Raw genomic sequence first — 19,313 nt, 5'->3', positions numbered from 1 at the left:
TGATGCGACAACCGTTGTCAACGTCACGCGGTCTCCATAGCAACCGTGCCGGGCCCAGCATCCCTGAGCAGATGTGCGAGGGTTAACAGGGAGAGGTGGGAGTGAGGGGAGGGAGGGGAGGGAGGAGCAGGAGGCTGTGAACTCAGCATCTCTGCACTCACTTTGTCTCGTTCGAGTGTTTCATGAGAATCCAGCGAGGACAGGTCCGGGGTCTGAGGCCGAGCTGCTGCCGCCAGGAGATAAACATCAACTTCAGCCATAGCTCACATGATCACAGTGAAAATACTGACGTGTTGTAAAGCAGCTGTGATGTTTAACATGTTTAGCTTTAGCATGAGGCGCTGGAATGTAACTGAGTACATTTACTCAAGTACTATTCTTAGGCCAGGAGTGCTTTTATTTTGTAATACTTCTTCTCCACTTTGACGAGGAAAGTGCTTCTTACTCCACTACATTATTTGATGACTTAAGTTTCTAGATACTTTACAGTTTCAGATGAATAATAAGAATATAATTGATAAATAAATGATCATGGATAAAAGTATTGAAACTAACAACCTTCATTCAACAATAAGCGACAAATCAAACAGACGAGAAACATGCAGTTCACATTTTTATTAGGAAAATCATTTTGCAGATTGAATATTATTATTACCATGTATATATATATAATTATGATCGTATATATAATTATATATATATAATTAATTTCAGTTATTCAGAGGATGCATCAGCACAGTATATCTTAATAGGAAGACTATTGCTAGAATAAATATCTATACATCATAATTAGTTAAATAAATAAAAAGTTCCAACAGAAGTATTTTTCGTTTTCCCATAATTTACAAAAAACAACAAGTGCTAAAAAGAAATAAACCATTTGCAAAACTGAAGCCGTAAATGCTGCTGAGGAATTTATTTAAAAAAATACAAAGATGATTCACAGTTTGTGTCCTTGTTCTCATGCTGGCTGAAACACCAATAAGGGACCATGCAGGGATGAAGAGCCAGAGCGACAGGATAGTACCAAACTACATTTCCCACACCCCCCCCCCCCCCCACACTTACACACTTTATGCCCCTTCCCCTGAGCCAATGAGACGAGAAGTAAAGGGGTGAGCAGGCGAGGTCAACGGGGTCAGGGGGTGCATTTTTTTTGTTTTTCAGTTCTGGTACTCCAGAGCTGATTATCCTCCGGATCCTCTGACAGGAAGGTGACCCGCCCTCGTTGGTAAAAATGAGACTGATGGACAAATAAAATTTTCTATCGTGTTTTCGGGTCCAACCCTTTTTCTCTTTGTTTCAGCGCCACATGGTCGTGTTTCCCACCCTGCAATGGAAGAACACACGTGAACCAAGCTTCCTCGGCAGTATGAGCCTGTCCCCCAGTGACCTCTGAGGTGAACTTTGCCTGGTACCGATCCAGCTTCAGTTTCATTAAATGCCACTTTATCCTACTTCTTTTCTCAATAACATGACATTTTTTTATTTCTTTCCAGCAATTCTGAACGTCAAATGTCCTCCTTCCAAAGTCTGCGTTCACCAAACAACACCATCGTGGTGCAAATTTGTTCCAAAACCGAGAGGATCCTATTATGTAATTGGCTGGGTTAGGGTTAGACAAAGACTTTGATGAAAAGTGGTGTTATAAAATAATACCACTGAGGAAAATATAACACTTAAACAATGACAATAAGAGACGTCCGAAATAAAACCTGCTGGAATTAAATAAAAATGACATAAAACTCTGTTGTTATTAGGAAAGTAAGGAGGATGAATCTGGAACATTTACTGGATAATTTCAGAATTAGTCGATTGTAGATATTTATTTGTGATCATTCTATTCATTCATCGGATATTGGGCACTTTGGGTCTCTGCAAAGTGTCCGTTTATTCGTTTTTACCTTGCAGAGAAAATTATAGCACACTTTGGAAACAGCCCAAAGTTTTAACTTCATGGCAGCCGACATAAAGAAGCTCTCTTCTGGAGCCGAGTGCAAGCTTCCAAATGGACACTTTCCCTATAAGAAAGAAATGCAGGCACCTTCCACCCACAGCTTCCTTTTTCTTCCTCCTCCTCTTCTCTCATCTCTGAAATGTTAAGTCCTTTTAAACACTATTTACAACTATCTACAATTGGGCGTGAGCGGTGTCGACCTTCAGTCTGTTGAAGCGCAAGCGACTCACAGAAAAATGTGAGGGAATTAAGGAAGTGAGAGAAACTCGGGAGCTTCAGGGGAGAGCGGACAGAGAACGGATGGAGGAGCAGACCTGACGTGTAGGAGAGCGACGAGCAGGAAACAGCCAGTGACGAGGCCTGTGTGAATAGAACGTGTGTGCAAGTTGTGTGGGTGTGCATGAAGGCATGCAGTCTGTATGGTCAGCTTCCATACAGCTGAATATACTGTGTGTGTGTGTGTGTACTGAGCAGTGCAGGATGACTCATGCAGAATGTGTGGGCATTCTCCACAGGAAGAGCTTTAAACATCTGACAGCCACTTCACAAGATGGTGCAACAACAGCACACACACCCACACACGGGCACACACACGTAAACACACACAAGCACATACACAATCTTATGGAGGCCAGGGTGATAGGCAAAATATGCAAATAGGTGATTGCATTCATACACTGATAAACGCACATAGTCACAAACACACAAAACACACACACGCACAGCAGCAGTGAATATGCTTCATTGTTAAATGAGATGAGACAAGCCATGGGAGGAAACTCAGTGGACACACACACACACACACATTTGAGTCGTACACAGGCCACGGTTGGTGCAGTTGCACTCCACATTTTCACACCACTTCTATTAATAGCCCAGCTCCCTTCCCTCCCGCTCCGGCTTGTTGTCCGTGTGCCGCTCTCGAACGCTGCCTCATTGTTTTTTTTCCGCCCCGCCGTATCATATTCCACGTGGGAACATGAGCAGCGACAGTCTCCTGTACACACGTCAGCAGAACAACACATTGCACAAACATGCGCTCGCAATCTGGCATTCTGCGTGAGGCAATCAGACGTGTCGAGCTGATATTTATGCAGCGTGTGCAACCCCCCCCCCGCCGCCGGTAGCTAGGCATCAGATCAGACCAGAGGCGAGTCTGAGGGCTGTTAGATGTTATTTCCAGCTGTTGTTGTTGTTGTTGTTGTTTTTTTTTTTAGCTTCAGTGCTTTTCACTCCATCTTAAACGAGCACAAGACAAACCCAGATCTCCCGTTTCTGGAAAACAACGCAGGTGGAAATGGAAAAAAACCAATGAGCAAAATCCCTGGAGTCTAACGAGTAAAGGGTGTGTTTACAATGCAAATCTTTTCTGAGCGTTAACAGGACCCAACACAACACGTCGATAACAATGGATTCATTGTCAACTTGGAAAATAAACAAAAACAAAAGGAAAAGCTATGGAGTGGAACCTTTAGTTACATATTCACATTTTGCTAGTATTATCCGATTGATCTGAAGAGTGGATGTGTCAAATACAATATATCATGAGCATCGTTAATAAGCTGTATTTTACAGTATATAGCAACATTGAACCTCCTACTGTGACAATATGTCCTGGTTACAAAGGACATAGTCCCGGAAAGACAGCGGGTACAGGTTTTTTCTTTACATTGGGTAACATCTTACTTGAAGCTCTTCCTAACGTGTCGTTGAACTACCTTATGCCTATGTACAGTAACTCCGCGTGGGAGGTAGTTTAAAGTGGGCGTGAGTGATGAGGGAGGGGCATTTTACATGGTGCTTAGAAACGAGGCAGCGCTGATTAATAAGCAAGTCTTCAAGTAAAATGTCACCCTAAAGTGCCCAGTTGTGGATTCTGCTGCACACGTAGAGACGGAGGGAGACAGACAGACGGATTGCAAAGACAGTTGTGCTGTGCTTTTTCTTTTTCAGTTGTGTTTCTTTTTTTTAGTTTGACCAGAGAAATGAACACACGGTTAAAAGGGGGCATCGTCTGTGTCTTTGGGTTCAACAGTACAGGAGCAGATTATCCGCCAAGTAGTTATTGTTAGAAACCGCCTGAGAGATGGAGAGAAGTAGACAATATAATCGGACCCTCCGAGGCCATCGTACAGGGGGTGACGTCACACACACACATACACGTGTTTCTTCACGACCACAGGGAATCATGGATCACACAGCGATACCCTGTTGCTCAGCAGAACCGCAACCTCGTTGTGCCATGACGAAAACAAAACATTACAATCGAGACTCTGAGCTACGTGTGACTATGGTGATGGTGATTGTTCCTCTACGTTCAGGACCAGAGAGTAAAGGTTAAAGATGGAAAATAGCAGACGAGACAAAACAATTAAAAAACAAAACATGTGTACAAAAAAAGAAACACACAAAAAAATGTACAAACAAACAAATATATCAGTAAAAAAGTATTGTGCTTTTAGCTGTCCAGTGCACACACAGTACAAGATTTAGAGCTCCTACGTGAGAAAGGTGTGTGTGTGTGTGTGTGTGTATATGCACTTCGGACATATCCTGTGTTCAACAGAGATCATTAAAACATACAGTAGGCAAAACATGTTTGTGTGTGTGTGTGTGTCTATTTATGATATTAAGTGCAATGTGAGAGCATCTAGGCAGAGTGAGGCCTGTTTGTCTTCATCAAACCAAAACAAATTGTTACTCAAAGTGAAAACCACAGCAATGCATGTGTGTGTTCTTTTTTCCGACTCTTGCATCAATGCATTCAGGCGCATGCTATATGCATGTTTAAATATGTGTGTGTGTGTGTGTGTGTGTGTCTGTTTGACCCATTCTGTTTCCTGATAAGCGCATGAAAGGCAAAACAAAAACAAAGAGGAAACAGAATTACAGATTCAGGTCACACTCAATAATCTGCATGGGTTTACTTTTACATCCATTAGTATTATTTTTTTATTCCCCCTCTTCTATGTGCTTTCTGTTGTTTTGTTTTTTTAACATGAATTTAAAGAGCATCATAAAACAAGACAAAAAATAAAAAAGGCAAACAAGGAGAAACCTTCACATGAAAATTGCCAAAGCAAACGGACATTCTTCACCACAGAACCCCCCCCCCCCCCCCCCCCAAAAAAAAATCATCCCAGTTCGCTTTCTTCTTATCAGCTCGGCAACGAATATCCCAGTGTATCGTCCTCAAGGCAGATGTTTATGTTTTTTCCTTTCATGTTGTGATGAGAGTCCAGCTTCCCTTCCCTCCACGGTTATTACTCGACACTGGATGAAGTCTCAGAAACATCGCTGTGTCGTGGTGGAGGTGGAGGTGGAGGTGGAGGTGGAGGCGGTGGCGCGTGCCCGGCCGCTTCTCCACTCCGGATGAGAAGAGGGTTGCACATGAGTTTGTTGATGTGATGACAGATTGACAAATGTTATGAGGAGTCTTTTTTTTTTTTCTTTCATCTTCAAATGGGTGAATTTGTCCTTTCGCCAAAAAGCTCTGACCTTCGGTGACTGACACAATAGCTGGGTCGGGGGGGGGCACGTGGACACTAGTGGAATCACTGAAAGATCCCACGTTTATTTACATCAGAGTCGTGCGTTTTGCGTTTATCTTAAAATAGGGTTTGAACTAACTTCGTCGACTCTGTTACACACACATTTAGTTTCTGTGTAGCGGTGATAACAGGAGGGGAGGGGGGGAGGATTGAAGGATGGGGAAGCTGGGATGTTAGAGTGTGAGCGGGACCGGGATGGAGGGAGGACTGAGGGGTGTAGAAGTGAAAGAGGAAAGTCAAATGTGTGTGTATATCCGAAGGGAACTTTCAGTTTTCGGGAGGGGATGCTGTCATCTGGGTTCTTTTCCGCAGGCCGAGGTCTCCATGACCACCTCAGGTTTCCTTCTGCGACACACGCTTCTTACTTTTGATTTGCGATATTCAGAATGCGTGTGGGTGTCTGAAATCCGCTATGTTTTTCCCGGCATGGAACGTTTGTGTTTGTGAACGCACCAGTCGCATGGAGGAGGATGTGGTTGATGAGATTCCTCGGTGGCCTTCCAGACATTTAGCTCCGAGTGATAACATTTAATGAGTCTGTGTTTTCTCTCTCGTCTCCATTTCCTTTTCTTTCCTCTCCCTCCCTTTTCATTATTTCCTCCCCTCTCTCCCGCCTCCACCTCCCCCTTTTCCTCCCCTCCAGGTTTTACATTACGCTGCATTTGCCCTTCAGTCTCTCGGCGCGGGACTGCTTCCCCGAGCGCTTGCCGTCGATGTTGAGGCTCATGTTCCTCTTCTTGTCCAGGTTGAGCAGCTCTTGGAAGAGCTCGGTGACGTTGTGGTTGGTCTTGGCCGATGTCTCCATGAAGGCGCACTTCCACTGGTTGGCCTGGGCCTCGCCATCCTTGGTCTCCACCTCCCGCAGGGTCTCGTCGCTCTTGTTGCCCACGAGCATGATGGGAATGGCCTCCACGTTGCCCTTTATGGCCAGGACCTGCAGCGGAGATGGAAGTAAAGAGGAACAGTTACAAATAATACAGATCTCCAAGATAATCTTAACATCCTGACAGAAAAGCTTGAAAAAACTTAAGTGAATACAATTTAAAGTAGTAATTATTCGTTATGTCCATTCTGTATTAGTTTTCATACAATTTAAAATGATGTGTAACAAATAAATTAATATAATTCATAATTTATTACTGTTTAAAAGAAACTGGTATATATGTCAGTTTTACTATGGTCTAACACATTAAAGAATAATTTGGGGCAGCGTGGTATTTGACACCACTTTAAAAAAAGTTATCATATATTATAAAAAAATTCACTATATATCTTAGAAATTAAATATATAATAAAGTATATAAAGCAAAGTGTAGGCACATATAGTAGTGAGCAGACCTGCACACCTTCAGTACACACACACACACACACACACACACACACACACACACACCTGTTGGTAAATGGGTTTGAGCTCCTCCAGGGACTGTTTGCTCGTGATGGAGTAGACCAGGATGAAGGCGTGGCCTTTGGAGATGGACAGACGCTGCATGGCGGGGAACTGGTGGCTCCCCGTGGTGTCGGTGATCTGGAGCGTGCACACGCTCTTGTCGCAGCTGATCACCTGGCGGTAGGTGTCCTCCACCGTGGGGATGTAGGTGTCCCTGAAGGTGCCCTTCACGAAGCGCAGGACCAGGGAGCTCTTCCCTACTCCACCCGCCCCGAACACCACCACACGATAGTCGTTGCTCTGCTCCGGCATTCTGCCCCCCTCAGGCTTAAGACAGTGTTACACCTGTCATGTTGAGGGTGGGGGCAATGAGAGGGGGTGTGAGAAGAGGATCAATTTAGGACAAGGACAGCAAACAAAGCAGCAGATAGAAAGCAGAGGGACGGGTAAACATCGGTGGGACACAACCGAAGGAGCACGCCCCCCTCGTGGTCTGATGACGACGCAGAGAACAAATTAGAGAAGATGAGTTTGGTGAAGCTCCAAGTGTTTCACCTGACGCAGCCATTTCCCTAATCAATACCATTCCCAGAGAAACTGTTTTTCAGCTTCAAGCACGGAAACATTCCTCATTCATCAACATAAGCAGCTGCAGCAAACCCCGGAGGAGACCGAGGCCTTGGGACAATGATCTCCGGCCTTCAGGGGGTGGATACGAGCAATAACACTAACTCACAACACGGCAAAACATCGAACACACACTTTGCAAATGAACACACACACATTAAAGGGGACTTTGGGACCTGGGGCCCCGACAGCTTCTCCTCCAAAGAAACACATGATACTGAACACAGTAGTATGGATGTAGCCTGAGCTTTTTTGCAGAAACCCAGTGGCAGGGAGCCTGATTAGGGTGTTTCGATGGAATACAGGGTCTTTCTAGTCACCTGAACAAATCCAATCACAAGGCTGTCATTGCTGTGGACTCATGGCCCCATTTCTGCTCCGGGGCCACAGACGACTGCCTGCTTGTTGCGACGCCCCTGAATCGAAGCAACACACCTCAGAACAGAACATTTCGAGCTGCACAAATGTAGTATATAATGAAGGGGCTGCTGCATTAGATTGCATTAGGTTGCAGTTCTGTACGATATCGTGTCCTCACACTGTGTGTATATATATATATTAAATGTATGCAAGACAAAGCTGACTAAACAACAGCTACAGCAGATTCATTTCACTGCCTCTCAGCTGTGCTTCCCTTTGCTATTGATCCAATCACGAGGTGGAAGCAGCAGACGGAGCCAGTTATTGTAAATGTAAATTATAACTGAAATGATGATGTGGAAGAAGAGTGGCAGGTGTGGAATGTTTTTCATTCACCGGTCACGTGACGGGTAGAACTAAATAATACGAAATCATGACCATCTGTTTATGTAGCATGTTTCCGCTCATTGTTTTGGTTTTACAGCTCTATTGTTCTGACTCTTATAGTTTTGTTTCTAGCAGCAGCAGAAGCAGGAGGCATCTCTGACGAATAATGATGAGAATTGAGAAATGGTGAGCAAATTAAAACCTTGTGATTTACTGATTTTATTAGAAACTACCTGTAGTGACCATGTAGTGTTTGAACTTTAAGCCTTGAGGAAATGTGGGGAAATGTACAAAGCCAACCGGATATATCGTATCTAAAAAACTACAAGTAAAACAATAATCTAGAGCTATCAAATCCAGGCTGTGTGCATCCATCCATCATCTACTACTTATCCTGTTTGACAGCCGCGGGAGGAAGCTGGAGCCAATCCCAGCTGACATCAGCATATCAAAGGGGCCAATATGGGACAAACAACCATTCACACATACGGACAATTCTCCAACGGATCTAACCCCAATCTGCATGTCTCTGGACTGTGAGAGGAGGCCGCAGCACCTGGTGAAAACCCACGTGAACTCAGGAAGAACATGCAAACTCCAAGCCAGCCGGGTTATCAAGACTAAACTCAAACGAAACTACGTGCAAAACACAAACAAGAACTATCAAATCCACACTGAGAGCAAAAAAATGATATTTTTCCCTTTCAAGGCTTTCTTAACTCTGGTAAGGAGTCAGCATCGGGCCTTGGATTCTGAAGGACTCCACAAATCTTCACACTCAGCGTTACCGACTGAAGCTCATACATATGCATCCGAACAATGTCCTCGCACCTAATCTATTGCTATCCGTGTAAGTGCTTGTGTGTCTGTCGAGCATCTGTGCACGATTACGCATCGCGTCTTGTTGCATTATTCATCCGCAGCGCTTCTAAACTTGCTTTAAGGTCCCATAATAAGATGCTCCTTCAGTTGTGATCATGCGCCGCTCTATAAGCTGCAGCTGTAATGAAACAGTAAATTGACATCAATACTAGATGGAATAAGTGGATTTCTGTCATGCTTGCACTGCTGGAACCCGCTATTGATGGCAGGGCCTCTGTAATTGCATTGCCAGGTTCGAGATAATATCAGTCAAGGAGTTTAAAATAAATGGGGATTCAGGGAGCGGCTCTTGAGTTTTACAGTCAATCTATAGCTGTAAGTCTGGGTGACAAATATAGGAGTGGCCTTTAGCCACACTGAACACACTGTACCGCAGTTTAGTTTGCAGGTACGCCTGTGTTTTCTGCTCATTTTCATGTGAGACTGTTATTCTGGTCTGACATAGCATAACATCTTATTATGTTTTTACTTTTATGATTCTGCATTTTTCTGGAGATAGTTAAAAATGTCAAAATTGGTGGAAACAAGGTTCCTCGGCTTTAACGAGGCCTTCAGTCACTCTGAAGAATTGTGGTCTGAGTTGCCAGAGCCGCACAGTGACTTCTGCTTAGGTCTGCTTTATGTCAGGCACGCGCACACACACACACACACACACACACACACACACACGCACACACACGCACACACACGTATGCACCAACGATGCACTTTTAAAGAGCCAAACATTTGAGCTCTAATTAATATCCTATTTAACAGCTGACAAATCACTAAGTGCATGTGAAATGTGTAGATTGTAGAGTCCAAAGAGAATTATAAAAACATCTCTGCGGTGCATCTCGGCTCCACAGAGCATTTTAGGCCACATCCATACCCATGGTTCCAGGTTGGAAAATGGTGTGTAGTTGTAGCATACTCTCATTGCTCCCATCAGAGTCATTTCCAGCAGCAGCTAGGAAAACTGTTTTCAGAAAAGGTCAGAAAACCCAATCGTTCGTTCCCTGCTCAGCAGCGATTGAGGACAAACACTGGCGACTAACTTTGGAACATAGCTGAGCCTTTAGCATCTAAAGAGCCAGATATTTCCCCTCAGGAGTTGGAGGAGACCAAAGATGGAGCCAAAAGAGAGGGAATATTGGGTTTACATTGATGTGTCGGACACAAACACGATTCCGTGTGGATATTGATAGAGCTCTGTGAATTTCTGATCAGGCATCTGTTTGCTAGCACGTCGGCCCTGTCAACTTCCTGTGCTGACAGTCAATGATGCGTTTACAGCTTGTTGTGCAGCCTCCAAAATTCAACCGAAGCAGGTTTTAAACGTTTCCAGACATCTGGGGGAACACTCGGTCGATAAGACGCTTGCTAAAAAAAGCAAAACAGTTTTCCAAATTAGCTCAATATCTGTATTTCAAGGTACAACTGTGAGCGAGTGCATTAAAAATCTTGACAGTAATCCCTCAGTGCACAGGCAGGTCACAGGTGAGGTCAGACGATCCATCCCAGTCTGTGAACTGGGGAACGCCACAGTGGATTAAACGAGGGATTCCTTAATCTGTCTGATGCATTTTTGGCAGAGTAACTGTGTTCCCTGATCTCAGCAAATTACATTATTACTAATATTATTATTAGAGATAGAAACAGTGGGCAAACACAAGTAAAACTGGTTCAACCCGAGTTACGATGAACCAGAATGATCCTTTGACAGCTCTCCTCGATTGGCAACATATTTATTTGTTTTTTTACGCTCTCTTTCTCTATCTGTCTGTTATTTCAGTCGTCCTGCAGATGTTTTTCTGTGACCTGCTCCCTCAGCTTCCTCTTGCTGTTCCTCCTCTGTCTCCTGCTCGCTCGCCCCTCAGGTCGCCGTGCTGTGTGATCAATAAACTAAGGCCGCTGTGGTTTTGATCGATGGGGCTCGTCTGTCTGGGCCCCGTCAGTCTGTCATCCACCCCCGCTTGGTGCCTGCTCTGGTTTTTATTTATTCTTCAGCTCCGTGACGACGATTCGCGCTCATCAAAACCCTTCCTCCGCTCCCTCCCTCCTTTCACCTGAGCTATAATTAGCTGTCTCCCTCCCTCTGTCAGCAGCTTTAACTGCACACACAGGTGCAGCCTCACAGTGACACACAAACACACACACACACCAAACAGATTGTACTTCCGCTTCTCCATCATTTGTCCTTGACACCAGGCCTCCAGAATAATGACGCTCCTCCTAAATGCGTTTCCTCCCTCCTCTCTTACATTCGTTTTAGTGGAAATGAGAGAGCTGCAGTCCCTTAATGAATTAATGGCATACTATAAATGCAACTGTGGCAGAGCAGCCAAACTCCATTAGCAGATGGCTTTGGCACAGTCCGAACGGGCCTCCTCTTCTCTGGATTCAGACAATAAATGCAAGGCGGCCTTCGCCACTCGACCATTTCACAGAGCGAGCAAGGAAATGTCACCTTTAACCAAAACATGCACATAATTTCCCTCAAGAGAGCCACTCACGCAGCGGCACAAAGGAAGCGCATTAACCAGCATCCAACACGACGCCATTCAACAGATCAAGAGCGTGATTAAGCAGACACCCACAAAGCGGTCCCATGGTGTCTTGTGGAGAGACAGGTTTTTAATCAAGCCATGGATACTGGAATGCTGCGGATCCGCGGCGCCTCGGCGACAGGTTTTTCACAGGATCGAAACAAAGGTTATTCCAAAAAGTTCGTCCTCTTCTGGCCACAGCTGTCCATCCCTCTCTCTCTCTCTCTCTCTCTCTCTCTCTCTCTCTCTCTCTCTCACAAACACTCACACACTCACACACACACATACATTATCTACCACCTAGTGATTGAGTGTGTGTGTGAGAGAGAGATGCAGTCAAGCAGAGGACTTCCTGTAGCCTGCGCACACATCATCTGAGGCTTTGAAAGTGTGTGTGTGTGTGCATGTATGTGTGTGTTATGCCACAGGGATGATTCTGCGTTTTTCTCAGCCAGAGAGTCACCCCCGGGGGAATTCATTAGGTTTGAGCAGAACGCAGAGGTTCACTTTATAAATTTTGATTCAGTCATGCTGCTGCCGCGCGATGAAACTCACACCTGCTCACCAAAGTCACAAATGGAGATTAAAGAAATACATGGTTTTCTCTGTGTGTCTCAGACCGTGAATATAGATGGAAGACGAGTCTCCACTTCCTCCTGTTGTGCTAAAATGTGTAATAAAATTTAGCATATAGGTGCTTCCATCTTGCAGTTTAGACTTAGTTTGAAAACAAGGGTCTGTGCAGCAGTCATCATTGCCACTGAGGTCTCAACCAACAGTTAGGCTGAGCTGTCAATCATTACGTTTCACCCTGTTTTTATTCAACGTTAAATAACGAATTAACTTATCGGACAAGGTACCACTTGAATGTACGCTAAAAATATGAAAGAAAGCTTCTTAATTTCACGAGTACATTCTAGTTTGGTCCATTTCTACGTCGGGAACAACAATGGTGAGCTCTACGGAAGTTAAGACGAGAAATTATATATTATATAGCATAATCAATAATCAATAATATCTGTTTAAATTAAAGCTGTGACATGTGTGTGTGTGTGTGTGTGTGTGTGTGTGTGTGTGTGTGTGTGTGTGTGTTTGTATGATATAATATACATTTTAATCTGAGTGCAAACTTGAGTGAGACTGGGAGTGAGTGCCCCACCCCTACGTAAGTCCATACTGTGATTGCACTTACACTGTACCTGCATGTAGTGCGTAGTGTTAGACTGTGGAAGAGATTGCAGCACTGTGGTCTTGGCTTAGTTGCTAATCATTGAGCTTAACCTCCTCCTCTGTGCTCCCGGCCTGCTCTGCATTGACCCAATTCCCAGGACTTAAGTTACCTAGCGGCCTCCCTATAAGACAACATGCAGCTCGCAACGCGCAGTGGAGCCCCTCTGATGCTCCGTGCACGACCCTAGAGCTTTGCACGCACTGTGGCACGGGAATATGAGCAGAGTCACACATGGAAATAATATAGGTGACATGTATACGTCTAACTGTTACTCATAACATCACATTTTGCTTGGAGCAGGAGGTTTGAAGCAGACTATCCATCTGTCACAGTTAAGGCACTACAGCGCTACATGTTGTACGGACACATGAGACACGTGGACGGTTTAAATATTTCCCACTATGAAACTGTGCTCAGACCAAACTGATGAGTTAACATAGTGACACTACTTGTCGTGAAGCAATTTTAATTAACATGACACATTTTAAGATTTACAATATATATATTCGTGTATGCCTATATTAGCACCAGTAGAGAAATTACAGGGAAACCTAATCTCAAGTCTCTGGTGTCTTTTAGCAAAGGACACTGTTTTAAATGTGCCACCCCCCCACTACCCCATTACTCCGAGTTATTGTCCCAAGTCTTACACAGCATGGGACATCATCTGAAACATCTGCACAAAGCTGGTCAAGCTTAAATTGTGAACAGCTCAATGTTGCACTTGCAAAATAGTGCTATAGGGAAAAATATAGTTATGGATCAAAATGCACAAACAAAATTAAACCTTGGCATAGTGGATATTTTCTTAATTTAATGGGTTAGGTGTAAATATATTAGCTAAAGTTGAATGTGGATCAGCATAAGTCCTGCTAGTAGTGAGAGGAAGGCGATGGGTTAAGATAATAAATCCATAGATTCATTGTCTTGATATGAACGATATGTAGACATAAGTAATTAAAAAAAAATCCTTCAACCTTCAACGACATAAGGATTTAAAAATCAAAACATAGAGCAAACGGGTTTTTTAAATTCGAGTTAGAATTCATTTTTTTTCCACAAGCAGATTGACTCCTGAGCCGCAACCAAACATCGTAACCATAATCCTGCTGATTTTCTGCAGCGGTGTTACACAGCTCTGGATGTAAGACGTCCTTGTAATTAGTCTTTGAGTGTGTATTAGTACAGAGTATTAACTTGACCTGGGGAACCATGGCGTTGCTCCGTCTGGCCTCTCCGTAAGACCTTGCTAATACCTCGGCCTGGCAATCCGGGGAGGAACACATGCACCTGGCTAATAACACCAGGAGTAAAGTATCGTCCACAACGGTGATGGAGCGGTAACATTGGTTTTCAAGGCTGTATAATGTTTTCAAATGTATTTATAAAAAAAATAACTCATTCTCAGAAGCTGTGAAGGCCGATGAGACGAGAGGAGAACTAACTACAGACTGGTGGGGTGTGTTGCCTGCAGTGACAGATGGTGACGGGGTTGGTAGTTTTTGGATCGACTCCATTGGTTACTACAGGCGAGATCCACCAGGCGTAGATATTTTTTGTCTATTTTTTTTAATGATACCAGTTGTCTCAGGTCTGGTAACAACACAGATGGTTGAAGGCAGAAACAACAAGGGAAGCCTGCTCTAGACGTCTTCTCACGCTCCCATGATGCAACTGGAAGTAGACGATACTGAATTTCTCTTCAGCTCAGAGTAATTGTTTCTGTTTTTCTGTCTCAGGTCTCACAATTTAACATAACTCAGAGGTTACGCTGTGCACAATTGACCAGTGCAGCCATCACGGCCTGATGCCACATATGATTAAGGCTGTATAGACCTTTCGAATGAGCCGGTTCTGTCGGAACAACTAAAACACTTTAGCATTGATCTGTTCCAGTATTAAAGCAGATGTCTTACAGTACGTACTTATATATAGCCCCGAGGTGCTCAACAGCATGGATTCACTTGTGCTGTCAGAGCAACAGACAAACTCAAACATCCAGAGGAAAACATAAAAGTCAATCTTTGTCTTTAAATGTTCAGTGTGTAAGATTAAGGCGAAAGGGATCTATTGGCAGAAACTGAAAACTAAATAATTCTAGTTATGTTTCCACTGGTGTGTTTCATCTAAACCTTGTAAGAATAGTTTTTTTCTTTACTCTGGAATCTGCCTTTTATATTGAAATACTTTATATTTCCATCGGGAGCGAGTCCTCCACGGAGGCTTCAGTGCTTTCTTTACAGTAGCTCAGACTGGACAAACTAAACGCCTTTTGAGTTTTTATGACAACTGAAGGTTACCACACGTTCTCTCTCATGTTTGGAAGGGGAGGGTGAGGTGAGGTGAGTTCTGCTGCAACACACAATTGCGATAATAACAATAACAATAATTGCGAAAGGAAATAAAATCTATTAGAACGATGGATCTTCACCGACTGGTAAACCATTTATTTTGCCTAGTGAACCTGGGTAACACTGCATTACTTGCCAGCAAATATCCAGCTCAGAAACTGCACTAAAACAATACAAATTGTGTTGTTGTTGTTGTCTAAACTCACTCAACTTCTCTGTTTTGACTATTTACCTTCCCCCCCATTTGAAAAAAACAGCTTTCTCCTGTTTAATTATCATAATGTACATGCAATTAGACATTATGCTCCTGTATGTGATATTGTTAGTGTCAGAGTGCAGTATCAGTGGCGTCTGTGTCAATGTCTTGTGTTAATGTTATGTTGACATGAGCTGTACCGAAAAATAATAAATGAAATGATGAAAAGTGGTCAATAATAGATGAATCTGAATCTGAGAGACCGATGGGATTCGTGGCTGCAGCTCTGGATGAAGCCGATCATGCAGCAGAAAACTGGGGATTCTGTCTCAGTGAAGCTGTTAAATGTCAAAACATAAGCCGACGGAAGTGAAATCCCAAACAGAATCAACGTCTTTCTCAACATCTGTCCAATCCTCGCTGCAGTTATCTCCCTTTCCGAGGGATGTTTGCCTTGAATACAACGAGACAAACAAAAATACCACCAGCATCATCATCTTCACTCATCTCCAGCATCATCACAAGTGTTACCACCGTCACTGGCATCATCATCATCATCATCATCATCATCATCTCCTCTTTCTGTTGTTGTTACCGAACTCATTTCTTTGTCCTGCCTCAACAGAGTGAGTGAGGTGTTCTCACGCCAACGCTCTGTGTCCATTCTAGACAAACAAATGCACAGGTAGCCCCCCTCCCCACACACACACACACACACTTATCCCCCCCCCCCCCCCCCACACACACACATTCTGGAGCACATGCAGGCTTTAGTACAGTCTCTCTGCTCCACTCAGACACACACACACACACACACACACACACACACACACACACACTTTAGAGCTTAATCAAAGGATTTACCGTCATACATCTCTCCTCGCTCTCAAACCTCTCTGCAACCCTCCCTGCCTCCCACACACACACACCCATGACTGGCAATGTTCAGAGCATACAGGAAGTTGAGTCACATACATATGCACACGCGCACACGCACACACATACACACGCACGTACGGAGGAGGCCTGGGTGATTCACACCACCTCTCGCGTGTCATATTGGCTTTTCCCTCCCCAGTCATGAGAGCCAAAAACAAACAGCACGCAACACTAGGCATGGATGGATGGATGGATGGGTGGGTGGATGGAGGGATGGAGGGATGGAGCAAGGATCCAGATGGAGGATTAACCGCGACTTCTGCCACAGGAATCGGGGCTTTATGCGTCACGCTGGCGTCACTATCGGTGGATATGGTTTAATGTTGACGTGCGTCTGCGCCTCGGCGGTACTACGGAGGGAGAAGGGGGGGCATGCAGGAGAGGAAGGGTCCGCAGATTGTTGCGCAACGCCATTACCGACCACCCCACTCCGCTGGGTTCATTCATAAATACCAGAGTATCGCCATCTCGCAGCTGTGCCATCATTTCTCCGTCGCAGCGACCTCCTTCCTCCTCCCTCCACTCCTCAAAGCGAACATGAAAATCCCGACACCCTCACATCTCTGCCCTCCCTCTCCCCGCCAACATGGCTGTGCGCGTTACATGCATACATTCATACATACATACATAAAACGCCCGCAAGACCGAGGTAACCAAACGCAAATGCGGGTCTTGGTGAGCGTTTGGATCGACAACCAGAAATACGCAATTCGAGAATATTAGGTTTATCCTCCCGCGATCGGCAGTAATCGTGTGCGCGAACAGCATCCATCCATCATCCATCCACCGCCGCGGCAACGCCACAGTGAATACCAACATCCAGCCTCGATGTAAAGATGCATCTGTGTGTGTGTGTGTGGATGAGGGAGCGTCTCCATACCTGGTCGTGAAGGATGCAGCTCCGCTTCAGGCTCGTCCTCGGTTGAGACGGATGAAAGACAACGCGTCCTTAGAGCATTTTTACGAGCTTCATGTAGAGCTCATGTCGTCCGATTTCTAACACCACCACAGCAGACTCACTCACTCCCTCTCTATCTCTCTCTCCCTCTCCCTTTCTGCCAGATAGGACGTGGGAGGTGCTATGCCCTCTCTCCCTTCTGCGTCCACACTTGATATTCTCTCAGTTCATACACGTCCGGTTGGTTGGCAGCAAAAATATGTATTTAAAAACAGACTTCCTCCAAAGAAAATTATTTTAGTCCTGGGCGGATGCAATTTTGGGAATTTATAGACTACTGGATCATAGCAAAGATCACATTAATCAAGCAAATGACAGCATGAGATTAATAGTAAGGAACTGCACAGAAGAACTAATACTAATATTTATGCCACAGCCAAATTACACAAAATATACATTATCTGAGAAATCAGGAAGTGAGAAATATTGATGGTCCCTGAGCAACGAATCAAATTAAAGAGGCCCAACTGATGACATTACATTCATGGTCAAAAATGTAACCTAAGCAGAGGCCATTTCATTTCCAAATGATTTTTGTTCATGTTCCAGCCACAGATGAGTACATTGCAGCTACTGGAGGTCTCCAGGGCCGGGGTAGATGTTTTCCATGGTGAAAATTCATGAGGGTATAAAGGACAGAATTGTTGGATTCATTTGATCAAGACAAGAAGATCTTAATCTTAATCTTGACAGCCACTCTTCATTTTTTACATTCATGCACCTCAGAAGTGTTTTTCACAAATACGTTTGGACATGAATGATAGGAGCATGCAGTTAACATGCTATAAGGCAATTCATCTCCCAGACAGCAAACAGATGTGTGCGACCCAAACAAAATTAATGTGAGTCTAAAGTTAATACAAAACAAGACATGCGGTGCTCCAGCCAAAGTGTAACTAAATGTTGAATATTGCCCAAAAAAAAAAAAAAAAGTCAGGGATCGTGTGGCACCTTTGAGGACATGTGGTATTGCTATGGCTTACTTGTGGTCAAGATCCGGCAAACAGGAGACCAACTGCCCAAGCGACATCATTCCACAAGGCATGTTGGTGGGTTGGTTAATAAGTTACATAAATTAAGTCAGTTTGATCCATGATCAGCACCATGGACAGCAGCCTCATTGTGTTTCAGCACCATGGACAGAAATATAAGTGCAGTATGTATGTACAGAACAGGAGACATGTTGTTTTTCATAAAAGATGTTAGAGCACGACAACATACACATGATAGGAAGTATAGGGCAGACATGACACATTCTGGACGACCTGGTAAACAAGACGTGTGCGTGTAACAACTATAAAGAGGCACAGATCAATTCTCCGCCCATGACACAATATATGAGAGGATTCCAATCAATTCAGTTACCATCACAAAGGACGGCGAACAAACCCCAGTGCTACTGAAGGCGCAGTGCTGAGGCAGAGCAGGCCTTGTTTTCAGCTGTGGTTGGTACGTGACGCGCTCAGTGTATGACTCACCACCTCTCCATGCACACCAGACTCACACGAGTGTGTCTCCCTCTGTCGGTGAGTTCTGGTACCTGCAGGGAGGGGAGGCGGGGCCAGTGAGACTCGAGCATGCTGTGTGATTACAAGTAGCATCGATTGTTTCAGTCCAGGGGATGATGAGCAGAGGAGATGAGCACGACAGAAGTAGAGAGAGACTCTAATCATTATGCCCAACAAGACTTAAGAGTGTAACCCAACAGGTTTACAGAGCTAGTAACTCTGAGAGGCCACACACCTGCCTTTGGTTACATATTCAGTAATAAGTTTCTCACTATTATTACCAACAAGAAAACAACTTTAAAATAAAGTCCTAAAAGTGCCTGAAACCATGAGTTGGAGACGAACCATAAAGCCAAGCTATCAAATACATAGACAAGGCTGTTTGGATCTGTATGGCAACATTTGCATGCCAACAACCAAAAAATTAATAAATAATATATTTTAGTAG

General features: G+C 44.3%; 1 protein-coding gene across 1 annotated transcript; it reads right to left on the bottom strand.

Moving 5' to 3' along the window:
- Positions 1-639: 639 nt before the first annotated feature.
- On the bottom strand, positions 640-17,435 carry LOC133961805 (GTP-binding protein Di-Ras1-like). Its single transcript, XM_062397155.1, has 3 exons — positions 17,280-17,435; positions 6,902-7,243; positions 640-6,442 (listed from the first exon to the last, which is right to left on the bottom strand). The coding sequence occupies exons 2-3, from the start codon at positions 7,208-7,210 to the stop codon at positions 6,155-6,157; spliced, it is 597 nt and encodes a 198-aa protein (XP_062253139.1). The 5' UTR covers positions 7,211-7,243; positions 17,280-17,435; the 3' UTR covers positions 640-6,154.
- Positions 17,436-19,313: the final 1,878 nt, after the last annotated feature.

The sequence above is a fragment of the Platichthys flesus genome, chromosome 10, assembly GCF_949316205.1.
Source record: "Platichthys flesus chromosome 10, fPlaFle2.1, whole genome shotgun sequence".
NCBI lineage: Eukaryota > Metazoa > Chordata > Actinopteri > Pleuronectiformes > Pleuronectidae > Platichthys > Platichthys flesus.
This window is presented reverse-complemented; position numbering and strand designations above follow the sequence as displayed.

What these genes read in the sequence shown, in the direction of transcription:
- LOC133961805 (XM_062397155.1), bottom strand. Translation starts at nt 7,210, where the DNA reads ATGCCGGAGCAGAGCAACGACTATCGTGTGGTGGTGTTCGGGGCGGGT. An exon ending in TCAAACCCATTTACCAACAG is followed by an intron (nt 6,443 to 6,901) that starts GTGTGTGTGTGT and finishes TCTCCGCTGCAG; the next exon opens with GTCCTGGCCATAAAGGGCAA.